The sequence below is a fragment of the Trachemys scripta genome, chromosome 2 (genome assembly GCF_013100865.1).
Source record: "Trachemys scripta elegans isolate TJP31775 chromosome 2, CAS_Tse_1.0, whole genome shotgun sequence".
Classification (NCBI taxonomy): Eukaryota; Metazoa; Chordata; order Testudines; family Emydidae; genus Trachemys; species Trachemys scripta.
The window spans coordinates 39,275,811-39,290,842 of record NC_048299.1 but is presented as its reverse complement, the minus strand read 5'-3'; the positions used below and the strand labels follow the sequence as shown (position 1 = coordinate 39,290,842).

At 43.1% G+C, this 15,032-nt stretch overlaps 1 protein-coding gene across 1 annotated transcript in view; it reads right to left on the bottom strand.

The window, feature by feature from the left end:
- Window positions 1-15,032, bottom strand: part of CUBN (cubilin) — a 219,340-nt gene that overhangs the window by 67,870 nt on the left and 136,438 nt on the right. Inside the window, exons 37-44 of the mRNA XM_034760353.1 lie at window positions 11,541-11,746; window positions 10,892-11,073; window positions 8,831-9,023; window positions 7,858-8,055; window positions 7,383-7,529; window positions 6,100-6,290; window positions 5,617-5,800; window positions 55-229 (exon numbers count right to left, since the gene is read on the bottom strand). Of these exons, the coding sequence (XP_034616244.1) occupies window positions 55-229; window positions 5,617-5,800; window positions 6,100-6,290; window positions 7,383-7,529; window positions 7,858-8,055; window positions 8,831-9,023; window positions 10,892-11,073; window positions 11,541-11,746 (1,476 nt within the window). The remainder of the gene's footprint in view (window positions 1-54; window positions 230-5,616; window positions 5,801-6,099; window positions 6,291-7,382; window positions 7,530-7,857; window positions 8,056-8,830; window positions 9,024-10,891; window positions 11,074-11,540; window positions 11,747-15,032) is intronic.

Here is a 15,032-nt window from a genome sequence, read left to right as displayed (position 1 = left end):
AAATGAAAATGGAGTGCCTCAGAAAATGTATGCCAAATAAATGTGGCTATATACTTGGGTGAAGGTTCAATGTAAAACTGGTCTTCAAACTGCAGCTCCACTGCCCCTCCATTCGGAGCTGTTATGGTCCAGACACAGTCAGCATGCTGTGGATAGTTGTTAGGATAGTTGGGGGAAGATGCATATCCACTGGGACTGGAATCACTGATATAGATATTCCCTCCACAAGCTGGGAAAGAGAAGTTTAAGAACAGGTTAAAGAAAATGTGTGAGATGTTCAAAACAAACAAGGACCAACTTCTGCTGGTGAGAGAGAAAAGCTTTCGAGCTACACAGAGCTCTTCTTCAGGTCTGCGCTGAAGAAGAAGAGCTCTGGGTAGCCAGGGCCACCCAGATGGGTGGGCAAGTGGGACATCTGCCCCAGGCCCCATAGGGACCCCCACGAGAATACACATGAACTTAGTCAAAAGGCCGAGAAGCGACTCTCAATACTATAGTATTCTATAGTATCTCAACTTTTTTTTATGGAAGGGGCCCCCGAAATTGCTTTGCCCCAGGCCCCCTGAATCCTATGGGCGGCCCTGTGGGTAGCTCAAAAATTTGTGTCTCTCTACCAACAGAAGTTGGTCTGATAAAAGGTATCACCTCACCCACCTTGTCTCTCCAATATCCTGGGACCAACATGGCTACAACAACACTGTATACAAAACAAGTAAATCATCCATATACTTAGTCACAGGTTCTTTTCAATGGATTATATTCATTACACAAACAAATATACTCTAATTTTTGCTGTTGAGCGATACTATAGCACATTTAAACCTAGATTTTCTGGCCTGCTTGTTAACCAACAGCCCATTTATTCCATGAAAATTAATACAACTGTCCCCTGACGACTGCACTGACTGACACTCTACTCCCACAGTGATCCTAGACTCAGATAAGTATGAAGAGGAAAACCTTATATGCTTTATTTCTGAAGAATTCCTAACATTTGGAAAACTGAAGTTAAGGATTAGATCTTTCGATGCTTTTTGTGAAGCATACTTACTTTCACTTTCCAAAACAATTGAAATGTAAAACTCAAGACAATATGAAATCCAGTGAGAAATGACATTCAAAGCAAACTCAAGAATTTGTTCAGTTTCTTTGCCATACTAAGATACTTTTATTTAGCAGTGTAGTGGGGCGGCTGCCCTACTCCTGGAGAACACGGGTTAAAACAGCCAAGCTAGGCTGACTGGAGTAGCAGTCACCAAGGCTGGCTTTAGGAAGTGTGGGGCCCGATTCGAATAGTTTCGACAGGGCCCCGGTAGGGATGACTCACCCGGCGGCGCTCCGGGTCTTCCGCAGCACTGAACGACCCGCCGCCAAAGTGCTGCCGAAAACCCGGAGCGAGTGAAGGACCCGCTGCCGAAGTGCCGCCAAAGACCCGGAGCACCGCCGAGTGAGTAAAAATTAAAAAGGCGTCTAAGTTAGGTGCTCTTCTTTAGGGAGTGGGGCCTGATTCAGGAGAATCGGGGGAATTGGCCTAAAGCCGGCCCTGGCAGCCACAGATGTGGCCAGCTCAATTAGGGCCCAGATGGCCCTGATAAGAGGGTTGTGAGCCAGAAGCTGGAGCAGTCTCTCTAGTGGTAAAGAGGGAAGGACCTCGCTGCCTGAGAGCTCAGGGTACAGAGAACACACCAGGGCTGGGGAAAGGCCAGAGGAGCTGGGGAGCTCCAGGCTGGCAAATCCCCAGACTGCGGGCCTTGATAAGAGGCCAAAACAGGTACTGGGGTTGCAGAGGCTACAGCCTGGGATTAGGCAGGGGCAGCAGTCCAACCCCCTTGCCAATGATGAGTGGCCATGACAGACTGCAGTTTGCCCCAGTGAGCGGGGGCTAGATGACGATTGGCAGTAGCCACTGAGGCAAGGTGGGTGTAGAAGGTGGGGGTTCCCCTGGGAGGGGAGACCCAGAGAGTGGGGGTACTGCTGGGGCAGAACCCTGAGGTAAAGGGCACTGGGGTCTGGGAGGGACACGGGACTGGTGGCAGGCAAGACACCAGCCTGCACAGAGCACTCCGTATGCTGGAAAAGAGCTAATTCCCAGATGACCAGCAGGAGGCGCTGCACCGGTGAATTGTCGCCTCGCTACAAGCAGCTAACAACTTTATGATTAAAATACATTTTAGTAATGCTAATGAATACGGTGATTCAATCCAGGTCTCTAAAGTGAAGCTCTAGAAATATATATGTATATGCTTAGCTCCTACTATGCATAGAATTTCCAATGGAAGGAGTAGATAGAAAAAGCGGAGTTACAAACTTGAGAGCGAGTGAGCATGCTAGTAGGTTACCTTAGTTCTGTTTAATCAACATCATTTAAATGAGAGCTCCAAATGTCCTAAGACATGTGTTTGCCTGAAATACTTTGGGAACAGCTGAAGGTGCCAGGCCCCTGATTTATACCAGCTGAGGATGTGGCCTGCCACCTCTTCATTCTTTCAAAAGTGCCAGTTCCTGCAGGGGATGTTATTTTCTCAGCTGAGGAGGAAACTTTTATGGAATGTTATAATTTCTGCCAATGCAGTGGGTCACACTCATTTCTGCTGTAACTTGCTATTTGCAGTATGTAGCAGGCAGAGGCAAGATTCTAATTTGCCTTCCTTCCCTGTGTTAACTGTTGAAGTCTCCTGCTAACCTGTGTCCAACTTCCCCTGTTTCCCAGATGCAGGTGAGAGATAGCTTCAACCCAACCACCAGGGAAACTAATGAAAAATGTTTTATTAACATCATGTCAGGATTAGAATCCAGGTCTGCTGAGCCTGGGACAGCTGATGTTCCCACAGTGCAACCAGGAGGCCATGCAAGCCAAGGAGCACCGTGGTTGATAGGCACCACAGGCAGTACTAGCCAAAGAAGCCAGAGTGACAGTACCCTGCAGCTGGGGTTACCACCTTTGAAATGCAAAAAAGCCCCAGCACCCACCGTCCCACAAGGCAACCCTGCTGCAACCTCAACCCCCATCCACAAGGCAACTCGGCAACTCCCCCCCCCCCCCCCACTTCAACGGCCACTTATCTAGACAGATAACACGTATGGATAACAGTGATAACATCATTTTCTTACTTAAACTGCAAAAGGGGTAACACTGCAGCATCTTTAGCGGGACACAGAAACTTTTAATATTAGATATCCCAGTGCATTGTGATAACACTGCAAATCTTTAGACCCATGTAAAAAAAACTGGCAAATTAAATTATTTTTCTGGCAACTGGCAAATACATAAAAAAACTGGCCAAGTCGATCAAATACTGGCTAGGTAATAACCCTAACTGTGGCCCTCTGATTGGCCATAACCCTATTTAACCCTGGAAGGTAGCCCAGGAAGTTCTCATAGACTCATAGACTTTAAGGTCAGAAGGGACCATAATGATCATCTGGTCTGACCCCCTGCATGCTGCAGGCCACAAGACCCTTCCCTGGACTCTGCCGTTGAAGTCCCCAATCCTGTGTTTTAGTGACTTCAATCGGCTGAGACCCTCCTGCTAGTGATCCCTGCCCCATGCTGCGGAGGAAGGCGAAAAACCTCCAGAGGCTCAGCCAATCTACCCTGGAGGAAAATTCCTTCCCAACCCCAAATATGGCGATCAGTAATACCCCGAGCATATAGGCAAGAGTCTCTAGCCTGACCCTTGTTGTCTGGGCAACAACGAAGACTTTGGGCCTGTTGTGTCTCCAGACTTCACCTTGTCTCTTGATCTCAGGACTCTGATCTAGCCTGGTGCTATCTCTGATCTCCGGTCTCCAACCCCAGCCTGACTTTGACCCTGACTCTTGCTTATTGAACCCGGTTCTAGTGATTCCTCCAACCCCTGCTCACTGACTATCGTCCTTGACATGTGGACTCCAGCCCAGCTGTGATTGCTAGGCCAGACAACCTACACCCTGGTCCCTTACAAATATGTGGAACACTTATGCAGTGAGAACAGGAGTACTTGTGGCACCTTAGAAACTAACAAATTTATTTGAGCATAAGCTTTCGTGGGTTACGGATGCATGCAGTGGAAAATACAGTAGGAAGATATATATACACACACAGAGAACATGAAACAATGGGTTTTACCATACACACTCTAACAAGAGTGATCAGTTAAGGTGAGCTTATGCAGTGGGCATTTCAAATAATTTACACAGAAGGCATTTTTGCCGATATTTGTTTTTTAATCAGATTACAGTATCTCCATGCTAAGTGCAGTTGTAGCTGTGTTGGTCCCAGGATATTAGAGAGACAAGGTGGGTGAGGTAATATCATTTATTGAACCAACTTCTGTTAGTGAGACAGACAAGCTTTCAAGCCATACAGAGCTCTTCTTCAGGTCTGGGAAAGATGCTCCAAGTGTCACAGCAAAATGCAAGGTGGAACAGATTGTTTAACATAAAGAGCTTAAATTCATTACTTGGCTAGATACTAAAAATCATGGCCTGAACAGAGACAATGGATTTATGGCTTATTACTGCAATTGAATCCACTAACCCCCTCTTCTTGTCCTATCACTGCAGAGGTGTTAGCGGGCCACTCTGCCTTAAATGCTCACTTACACTATGTGCTAACTACTGTGGCAGAGCTCTGACCTTGTCCCTGTGGGTCCTGCACTTCTAGATGGTATATGCTAGCCTCAGTGGCTCTCTGTGACCCTCCACATAGCCCTTCTCTCTCTAGGGCCAGGGTTACAGTCTACTGAGCCATTTTCATCATAAGCCAGCAAGGAGGTTGGTGAGAGAACTCCCACAGTCTCTGTTGTCCCTAGGGCTTGTTTCAGAACAGTTTAGCCTCCTGTCCTGACAGGGGCCTGACTTCCCCTCCCAGGAGGTGTTCCTGTAGAGGTGGGTTGGGGGGAACCCGGGCCCGCCCTCTACTCTGGGTTCCAGCCCAGGGACCCTAATGGTAGCAGCTGTTGGCAGCCAACCTTTCACTGCCAGAGTTGCTACATTTCCCTGGGCCACTTCCCCACACCTCTCCTGCTTCTCCCTTCTTCACTCTTACCTTAGGGCTCCCTTATCAATAACTTGAGGGTGCCTTCATTAACCAGCCCTTCAGCCACACTGCCTCTCCTCTAGCTCCCTGGCTCTCCTCTGCCTGACTGGAGTGAGCCTTTTTATAGTATCAGTGAGGCCTTAATTAGAGTCAGGTGGTCACATTAGCTTAATGGCCTCACCTGACTCTTTGCAGGTTAATTGGAGTCAGGTGTTCTCATTAGCCTGGAGCAGCCCCTGCTCTGGTCAGTCAGGGAACAGAAAACTGTTAATCCATTGGCCAGTATATCTGCCTTCTGCTATTCTACTGTACCCAACTGGCCTGGGTCTATCACACTACTTATGCTAAACAATCTGTTTCACTTGCATTTTGCTGTCACACTGGAGCACCTTCCCCAGACCTGAAGAAGAGCTCTGTGTGATTCGAAAGCTTGTCTCTCTCACCAACAGACGTGGGTCCAATAAAAGATATTACCTCACCCACCTTGTCTCTTCAGGTTAAGTCACTTATTATAAGAACCATGCTTCTGAAAGAACAAATTTTAAGTTTTTTTTTTCTACTAATTTTCAGAACGTGTGTTGGATTTTGACACTCACCCAGACTCTTAGCTTCATACTTCAGTTTGAACCCGTGGCCCGCATGACTGCTGTCAGAAATGAAGTGGACAAATAGCTGATTGTCTGTGGTGTACATGGTAGAAAAAGAGCTGCTACCACAAAAACGCCCATTCCTTCCAATGGTCCCCAAAGGCGGGGCAGAGTCATCCAGTCCATTTTTAAGCTAGAAGGAAATTGTTAAGGTTGTTCAAGCATACAGCTATAAACCTTAAGGAATGCTCTAGCAGATATAAGAACAAACCCAAACAACAATCTTGAAAAAAGCATTTTCCCCTTTAATTTACTGTACCAGTAAATCAGCATATCTAAATAAAGCTTTGAAAGATAGCAAGACAATTCTAAATGATATTTTTTTCACTTTCCTGTTGTTAATAATACCACAACATATAGGAGCCCTAGTCATGGGCCAGTATATCCTGTTTCTGGAAACCAAGTGACAACACCCACAGCTGATCAGCTCACCTCCACATAGTCCCCATGGCTGCAAGAAGCATCCTCACTCTGAACTTCGAAGGGTTGTTCAAAATGGACAACGACAACAAACCCACTGGTAACCAATACATGCCAGGAACAATTGAGATTGGGAGCATAGGCCTGAGGATAGTTGGGGGATGTGATCATTCCCCTGTTGGCACGCAAATAGCCACCACAACCTGAATGAAGGGAAATGAGATAGGGAAGAAAAAGTCATCTTAAATTATTACAAAAATGTCTTCAAAATCAATGTGATTGTTAAGCCAAATGCTGAACAGCTGTGTGGGATGTGCATTAGTGAACATCCTGAATAATCTGCTCACTGCCAAGCCACATGCAAGTCTGCTAGTAGACCGTCCAGGTTGTATACTGACACACAACAAACAAACTTGGCTTTTTAGTATAGCAGACAAATGAGTAATGCACTGTGCTTGATGCATGTGGGGAAGGGAGGCATAGGTGTCTTTATGCCACCTTTCCTCATGTGTTCCTCTCAGCACTAGTCCTGGGGGCTGCTGTACACTAAACTGGCCCCCAGCACAGGTTGTAAGTTGGAGCAACCTCAAGGCTGTCCACTCAAGACCCTGACATGCCCCTCCCTGCTCCTGCCCCCCTTGAAATACACTCTACAGCAGTCTGTGTGTTTGGGGAGTGGGGCGGTCAGAACTGCTCACAAGCATCTGGCTGCAGCAGAGGATTTCCATATGAAAGGAGAATCCTCAACTGCTGCCATGAGGCATCTTTGTCCTTGTGGGGCCTTAAAAGGGCCCAAGGATCTGGCCCTGTATCTATTTTGTGTGTGTGCTTGGATTCATTTATTTGCATCTCCAAGTTGGTGGTTCCCTTCCCTTTCATTCTCCACTTCCCCATCTCTCAACAATTGCAGTTTGTTTTTTAGCTAGCACCAGCCTTCACATTTTCTGAGTATATTTTGCAATTCTTAACCACAATTTTTAACTGTTGTAATATTTCTTCATGCACTTGTACATTTTCCAGGCTACAATATTTGTTTTTCAGGACAAAGGTGATTTTCAGATCTGAGGAGTGTTTCGTAACAGCAGAACTCTGGACAAGGGACAAAGTTTACCTTAAGAACATGTGTTTTTGGAATATGTGAACAGATGCTTCGTGCAATTACTTGGATAGATTGCTGACAGTTATGTCAGGTAGCTATGCTAAAAATGTAGGCTATAACTACTTCCTTCCTTATTCAGCTTTCAGCGGCAAGGCAGATTAAAGATAAAATTGAAAAAAAAAAACCCACAACTTACTTTTGTGATAAGAAGCATTAAACCCAGCACCAGTGACACTTGCATCTGTAGTGAACTGAATGAACAAGGCCTCTCCAGAAGATCTTATTGGCCCAGGTACGTCTCGACCACATATGGTGGCCAGCACTGGGGCAAGGTTATTGTCTCCTAAGGTTAAAAGAGGAAAAGAGGAAATGTCAGTATTAAAAATACCAGAAGTCTTAATTTTTTAACAGTATTTCAGTCAAAGTTGTTCACACATTTTTCTGGACCATCACCATCTTGTGTTGCTTGTTGCTTGATATTAGCCTGCACATAGCTTCAGCACAGAAGAATATTCATTTTGGAACAGGTTCCTGTGACTGATAAACTGAAGCAAAATTTGATCTTTCGGATGTATTTATTTATTTTAAGTACACACACAGTAGACAAGGATTTTTATATTCTGGGGCTCTCTGTGTATTTCACACTGTCAGACAATACCAAGATTTCTCACCATCTCTGATGACAAGTTTGTCGTAGTTGCATGAACTATGAGATTCTATATCTAGGGCAAGGAAGTTGAACTCCACAGTGGATTCTGGAGCTCTGATAAGCCAGGTACAGTCAGCAAAATTTCTGTAGTTGCTGGGCCAGCCTGGTGAGAAGAGGAATGAAGGGGTTTCTCCAGTCACGGCAACACCACCACATACACCTGCCGTGCAAAAAGAAATAAACATTAAAAATCTTCTTTTATAAAATTAAAATTGTTTCTTCTTTATCATCTAATTGACAGTCCCCCACTGAACACAGTATGAAAACTACAATGGTGCTATATGTCAATACAATGTTAAAGTACTTCTGCAAGCACTCTCAGGTGTTGGTTTGAAAATAGGAACCATATCCAGCGCCCAAGTCAATCTTAACTTTGTCCCGTTTAACTTGCTCAGATACAATAAATAGATTCATGTTCTCATTTCTTACAATAGGTATATATCTCACACAAGAGATATATATTTATATTGAACTTCTTTTCCCTTGCTTATAAGATATTTTGGATTAAACATGTCCTGTATGTCCATGAAGGTCTGTGCAGAGTTGAATCTCAGGGCTTCTAAATGGCATCACATGAGCTTGTTAGTCATCTTCCGTATGCAAGTGACAAATCCTCCAAGAATGTTATTTCAAGGAGGATACTTTTGCATGTAGGCATGCAAAATATTTGTCCCTCCTAAAATGCCAGAAAGGGCTTGAGAATCCTTAACCCCTCCAACGAAGCCTGAGCTTCACTTTTAAAACAACGTAAAAAAACTGCATTTGAGAGAGGTACAACAATATAAATCAACAAAAATAATAATGATCAGTAACAAAGGTAACACAGGTCTCCCCTGCATTACACTAGGCACCCTTTAATGGGAACAGGATTTCGTGCCTTGCCAATGTTATCACTCTTAACAAACTAACCAATAGTGCCATTTTCAGAGACAAACCTCTAGCAATGGTGTACATAGTGGCTGGAGAAGCTTCCATTGCATACCAGTCCAAAAGGAAACCCTTTCCATTCACAGAAGAATCAGACTGGAACTGGACTGTGATAGAACTGCCGGAGGAGATGAACGATGAAGGGACAATACCACAGTATGTGGCGATAAGACGGAAATGAGTGCTGGGCCCATCGTAGATCTATAAGGAGAAAGAGAGAGTGGAGCAGCAATGGTATTTTTCTGTCCCTACCATATCCAGCAAAGTAATGGCAAATCACTGTTACTATGGTTTTAATTTTGAGTGTTTGGGGCCAGTTAAGGCCGACAATAGTGAAAATGAAACCAGTGAAGTGTAGGCAATGTCACTGCAAAGTTCTTGGTGCTGGCACCATTGTAAACTGGACTCCTGAGGAGAATATTCCCATCTTCAAATAAATGTGATAGAACTGAAGCTTCAGCCCCCTAATTCCATTCTAGATAATAAAAAATATTGGGAACAGTCCTTCTGTTTCACCCGCTACATATGGTGCTTCCCCACCAGAAAGATCAGTACTGAAACCATCAAACTCAACTCATTGCCCATTACAGACTGTTCTTCCAACACATTAACTGGCTTTTCATCTGAAAAACACCACTGTTGTATTGTTGTTCTTTGCTGAGGAAGAAATAATAAAATGCATTCTTCAGGAAATTTCTTTAGATCCCCGTAAATATTTTAAGTAGCACTTTGTAAGCCAAAAATCTCAATGTGTTCAAGATGTTTTTGTGTTACTAGCCGTCAGAACCAACTCGTAACCCCAAAGTGAACACAAGACTGAGAAGACTGGAAAGAAGATTCAAAATATTAAAGTATGGCTCAGCTCCTCGGCCGGTGTAAATCATCATAGCTTGAAGCCAATGGAGTTATGCTGATTTATACTGCTGAATATCTAGCTCGGTGATTTGAGCATGAGGAATTTGTTAGGCTCAATGGACAGAAAGAAAAAAAAATCCAGGTTGTTAAAATATGAGACAAGATGGAAGGAAGAGAAGTAACATGTGCGTGTTAGTGAACTACTTGCAAATGTCTGGTTATAAAAGGGAATTAAATCAAAGGCCAATAATAGGATCAAAAATCACAGATAGAAAAACAAATTCTGAAAAAGAGTCATACTAATGTAAGTTGAGAGAGAGAATCAAAGCAGAGAAATGATAAACAGGATGCATGCTAGTATGTTACTGTTGTTACTAGGCTTTAGCTTGCACTGTGTTTCATACTGTTTTTAAATATGAAAGTTAAATTCATACCTCATTGGAATCACACCATGGCTGCATTTGGCCCTGATAGCCTGAAAAAAGGCTAAAGTCCAGATTGTGACTTGGACCACAAAACCATGCAGAGGAGAAAGGGGGAGTACCAACTGGCCAATTCAGCTGAGCAGATAGCAGGTCATGTCGTAACTTGCTACTGGTATAGGCCAGCAACAAATTATTAATCCTCCAGAGCAAAGAAGAAGCAGGAGCTTGTTCAAGGCTGTGCCAAAAGGCACAATCTAGCCCTATCATATGATCCTTCCCATTGACTATGGCCAACATTTTTTTCAAACTGAGGCTAGGCTACTATAAACACTTACACACATGTGTAAAAATAAATACATGTGTACATGTTTCCAGGATCAGGGCCTTAAGTTCCTAACGTTACGTATTTAAATCCACATTTAGGCATTTACATAAAGGTGGCTAGATTTTCGGAGGTGTTGAGTAGATAAATACAACTCCTACTCTTTTCAGTTGGAACTGTAAGCACACAGCATTTCTGAAGCTCCTGAATTTGAAAATGTTAAGTTGTGCCTTTGTTAACTTTTTTTGTCAGCCTTTTAAATGCCCAGCTGGGCAATATCCGATATTGCCTACTAGTGAGCAAACATGCATGTAACATTATCTAGAGCCAGTAATTATTCAAAAGGAATGAGGGAAAGCAAATGGCCTAAACTGGATCTTTGAAAACACTTCCCAAGCCTCACTTCACCTGCTTTATTCATTATTTCTAAAACAATTTATAAAAAGAATCTACCAAAGTGACCTCACCTTTAACTTGTCATAAGAACACCTGTTATGATCTTCAATGTCCATCTGCAGGATCCGACTGTGGATAACATGAGAAGCATTGACACTTATCTTCCACTGGTAATTGGAGTTGTGAGGGTAGTTTCTGGGCCACAATGGAGAGGCAATTTGCCCACTATTTCCCACAATATCATTCCCATATACTGAAAAACAAGAGGGAGCCTACTAATGATAATGTTTCTCATAACAACTTAATTTTAAAGAGTAAACTTGACAATTAGGTCAAGGAAGGCCCATGGATGGAAAATGACTTGGCCAGGGTCAGTCAGCAGGCCAGTGGCAGAGCCAGGAATAGAGCCCAGGTATCCTGAGTCCCAGTCCTGTGCTCTATCTACTAGGCAACACTGCCTCTCTATAATTTTATTTCTAATTCTGACATCCAAAATATACTTATATAAAATGTAGTCAGGCATACAAGAGCTCTGTGCAGTCATGTTACAGATAGGGCAAGTATTCAATAAGATTTTGGGTGAAAACCTGGCCCCGTTAAAATCAGTCAGAATTTTGCCAGGATAACATCCTTTATTTTTAAATATACCATTTTCCCCTTATTCTTGGAAGTGCTCTGAAAAATGGTAATTTATTTTTCAGTGAAATAATATTTACTTACAGTGAGCAAAAGTGGCCCTAAAGCCAACATTCCTGTCTGAGCCATCGGAGACAAATTTGACCCACAAGATGTGTCCAATGATGGATGTGTAATTCAAATGTAAGGAGTCCCCACAGTATCGTCCCACCATCTCGCCTGTGTCATTCCCTTTGCGAATCTCCAGATAATCCTTGGTGCAGCCTTGACTATTTTCCAGCTGGAATGTTCTGTTTGAGTTGCAGAAAGCAGAAACATTAAGATTATTGTACATGTATTATAGAAACACACTGCAGAATCTGCCATACTAGATCAGACCATTCATCCAACTATAATCTGATGTCCTTCCCTCCAGCAATGGACAATACTAACACTAAAAAAGAAGCAAAAAAAAAAAAAAAAAAAAAACACCCCAACCAACCAAACAACAAAACCCTTCCATAATCCATAATACATCTACTCAATTTTGCAATGCTGCACACAGTGGAAAAATTCCTTCCTCACCCCATATATCTTTAGTTTGCATAGCTAAGGTTTCATCTCTTAAAGAGTTTTTTGGTTCTCAAAAGAAGTGCAAGGTATTTGACATGCCCATGTTACATATAGTAGATTTTTTGTATAGTGTTGAGGTTACATTTAAAGTCATATTGGATGTATAGAATAGTGAAACATATGAGACTCAAAACTATACTTACATCACTGTGTATCAATTTGTGCCCACCCTCATCTGCCCTGTCGATTTCCAATGCACTCTCTGAGGATGAAGCAATTTCGAAAGGCCAAATACTTACTTGAAGTTTATTTAACATTATGAAATCTTATCTCCTCTTCTCCGTACCTTCTCCACCTTTTTTTACCTTTAGGACTTCAAATATGCCAAAGCCCCACCCTACTCCCTCAATTTTCTGCAATCCACTTCACTTTGAATACTTTTATCACTTTCTGTCTTTTGTCTGCTAAGCATGAGGTCAGTTGAACTCTGAGGCTTTCACATCATCAGTGTGCAGTGTACGTCAATAATAGGGATTATCTGGAGCAGTGCTTTGCAGCCTGTGGTCTGCAGACCCCTAGGGGTCCGCAGACCACATCTAAGATTTCCAATGGGGTCTGCACCTCCATTTGAAATTGTTGAGGGGTCCTCAAAGGAAAAAAGGTTGAAACTCACTGGTCTGGAGGGTGTAAGATTGAGAATCGAGTGACCAAGTATTTGCTGGGCTCTGTATGTAGAGAAGGACTCATAAGCAGAAGATCCATTGCAGGCTGCAAGGGCGTGAGAGGCTGTGACCAAAAGCACCCCTGTATTCTCACCCTACCACTACCGTAGTGTAGTAATCTTCATACAAAATGTGCCTTCTGAGGTATAATTTGAAAACTAATAACTCGCTGGTCAATATAATAGTGAAATGGATGTAGCAACATTGTAAGTAAAGTTATAAATTCCCCCTGTATGATGTTAGTAGCACATGTTCAAAAGCAGACAGTCCTGCCTAGGCAAAAGTTGTTAAATAGGCCTGTCCTAAAAATGGGAATGTATGTTTACCTCAGTTTACATATAAGTAGTAAACAGGGCCAGCAAAACAGCAGGGGCAGCAGATGGCAGGAAACAGAACAATTTGCATTTTAGCAAACACAAGTGGGAGAAGGAAGAGCATGGAACTTCCTTCATTACCAGACTCCATGTTGCCTTCCTCACTTCAAAGTTTCACTGGACTACAAAAGAAAGGGGCACAATCCCCCAAGTTCTCTCTCTGTCACCTAAGAAGTGAAAGGCACCAGCACCACTGGGCCTATGGGAGAGATCCTGACCAAGGAAAGGGTCGGTCACCATCTTGCTGGAAGACTGTGGGTGAGAAAGGCCATCTTAAACGAAGCCTTGAACCAAAAGTAGCTGGATTAAGTTTTAGACTTTTAGACTGTTTTTACTTTTATTTGCTAGTAACCATTTCTAACTTTATTTCTTATATCTGAATTCACTTCAAATCATCTCTGCTTCCATTAATAAACTTGTTCTATTTTTAATCTAAACCAATCCAGTGCCGTGTTTAAACTGATAACTCCAGTTAAAGTAACAAACTGTTAAATATTTACCCATTACAGGGGCAACAAACCTCAATATCTGAGCAGTCCAGGAGAGAGTTGAGCAGTGCAGAAAACACATTTTTTGCAAAATCTGGGGTTGGGGTCACCCTGAAAGTAGAAACCAAGGCTGGTGGAAGGCAAACTGGAGCTGTGGGGCTGTAGACAGGCTGCTGGGATCAGAGCTGCTGAACCAGGCTGTCTAGTACACAGCCACTCAGGGTGTGCCCTGCATGCTGGTAAGCTGGTTGTGAACAGCCCCGGTTGGGATCTACAATAGTAAAGCACTGTGAGATATGTGGTTATGTGGCAGGCGGTGACACAACCCCTCACTGGTCTGGATTCCACCTTGGAACGTGACAGCAGCCTATTGGGAATGGCCAGGAGATCAGGGGAAGTCAAGTAGAGGTTGCATGGGCCAGAGGATCTTGGTGGAAGTGGTGAGGAGTTGCTTTTTAGAACTAGAGCTGTGGAATGTGTTTGCCCCATACCAGGCAAAACTGGAATGAGAATAGGTGAACATACCTCCCAAGAAAGCACAGCTAGCTCTCCTAATGGGAGCCTGGGCCTGTTGTGGGAATGGGGACTATGGCAAGGGATGTGGGGAATCTGGGTGGATTCCTGACTAAGCCTACTGGGCTTGTACCATTTTGCTTTGAGTTTCAACTTGTGTCCCCAGGTTTGTGTGAATCTCAACCTCAAATAAAGTCAAGGGTTGCCCTGCACAGCAAAAAAAAAAAAAAAAAAGACAAGGAGGTTCAACTAAATGTATGTGATTGTTAATAACTCCCATTAAAACTGAACCAAACCCTTTGAAAGAGATTTTACATTGGTGCAAAAAGGATGAGCAGGTTCAGTCTGTTTTTTAAATTACTCTGTTCATAGATCCCTAATTACTGCACCAACTGATCGGAATGCTAGATGGAAGCTAAAATATCACCACATTTCTTATTGAGTTATGTTGAATCAACCCAATAGCCTTTTCAAAAACCAGTCATGAATATAACAATAAGGATCCCAGAAAGTGCCTTCTACAACTAATGCACAAATATCTCTGCTTTCAAATTCTGGTCACCCATCCTCCCCTTCCTTCAGGCCTGAATATATTCATATGTCTCCAGTGTACAGACCCACTATGAAACAGTTCCAACTACCCATCTGGATACACTTTGGATTAATTTAGAGCAAACCCTCATCTTGCAAGACAGGCAATTTTGTAAGACAAATATAAAGAAGATGAATACCTCATGGCAAAGAAACTATAAAATCCCAGTATTCAACTAACTAAAATAAATATCTCATTGCTATAGACTGCCCAAAAATCTCCTAGCATTTCTTGATTTGGCCTTTTGGTTACATGAAACTAACTAATAGGGTTTACATCCACTGAGGATTACACGTTATAATTGTATGTGTATTGCACTAAGTGTATCTTCTTCA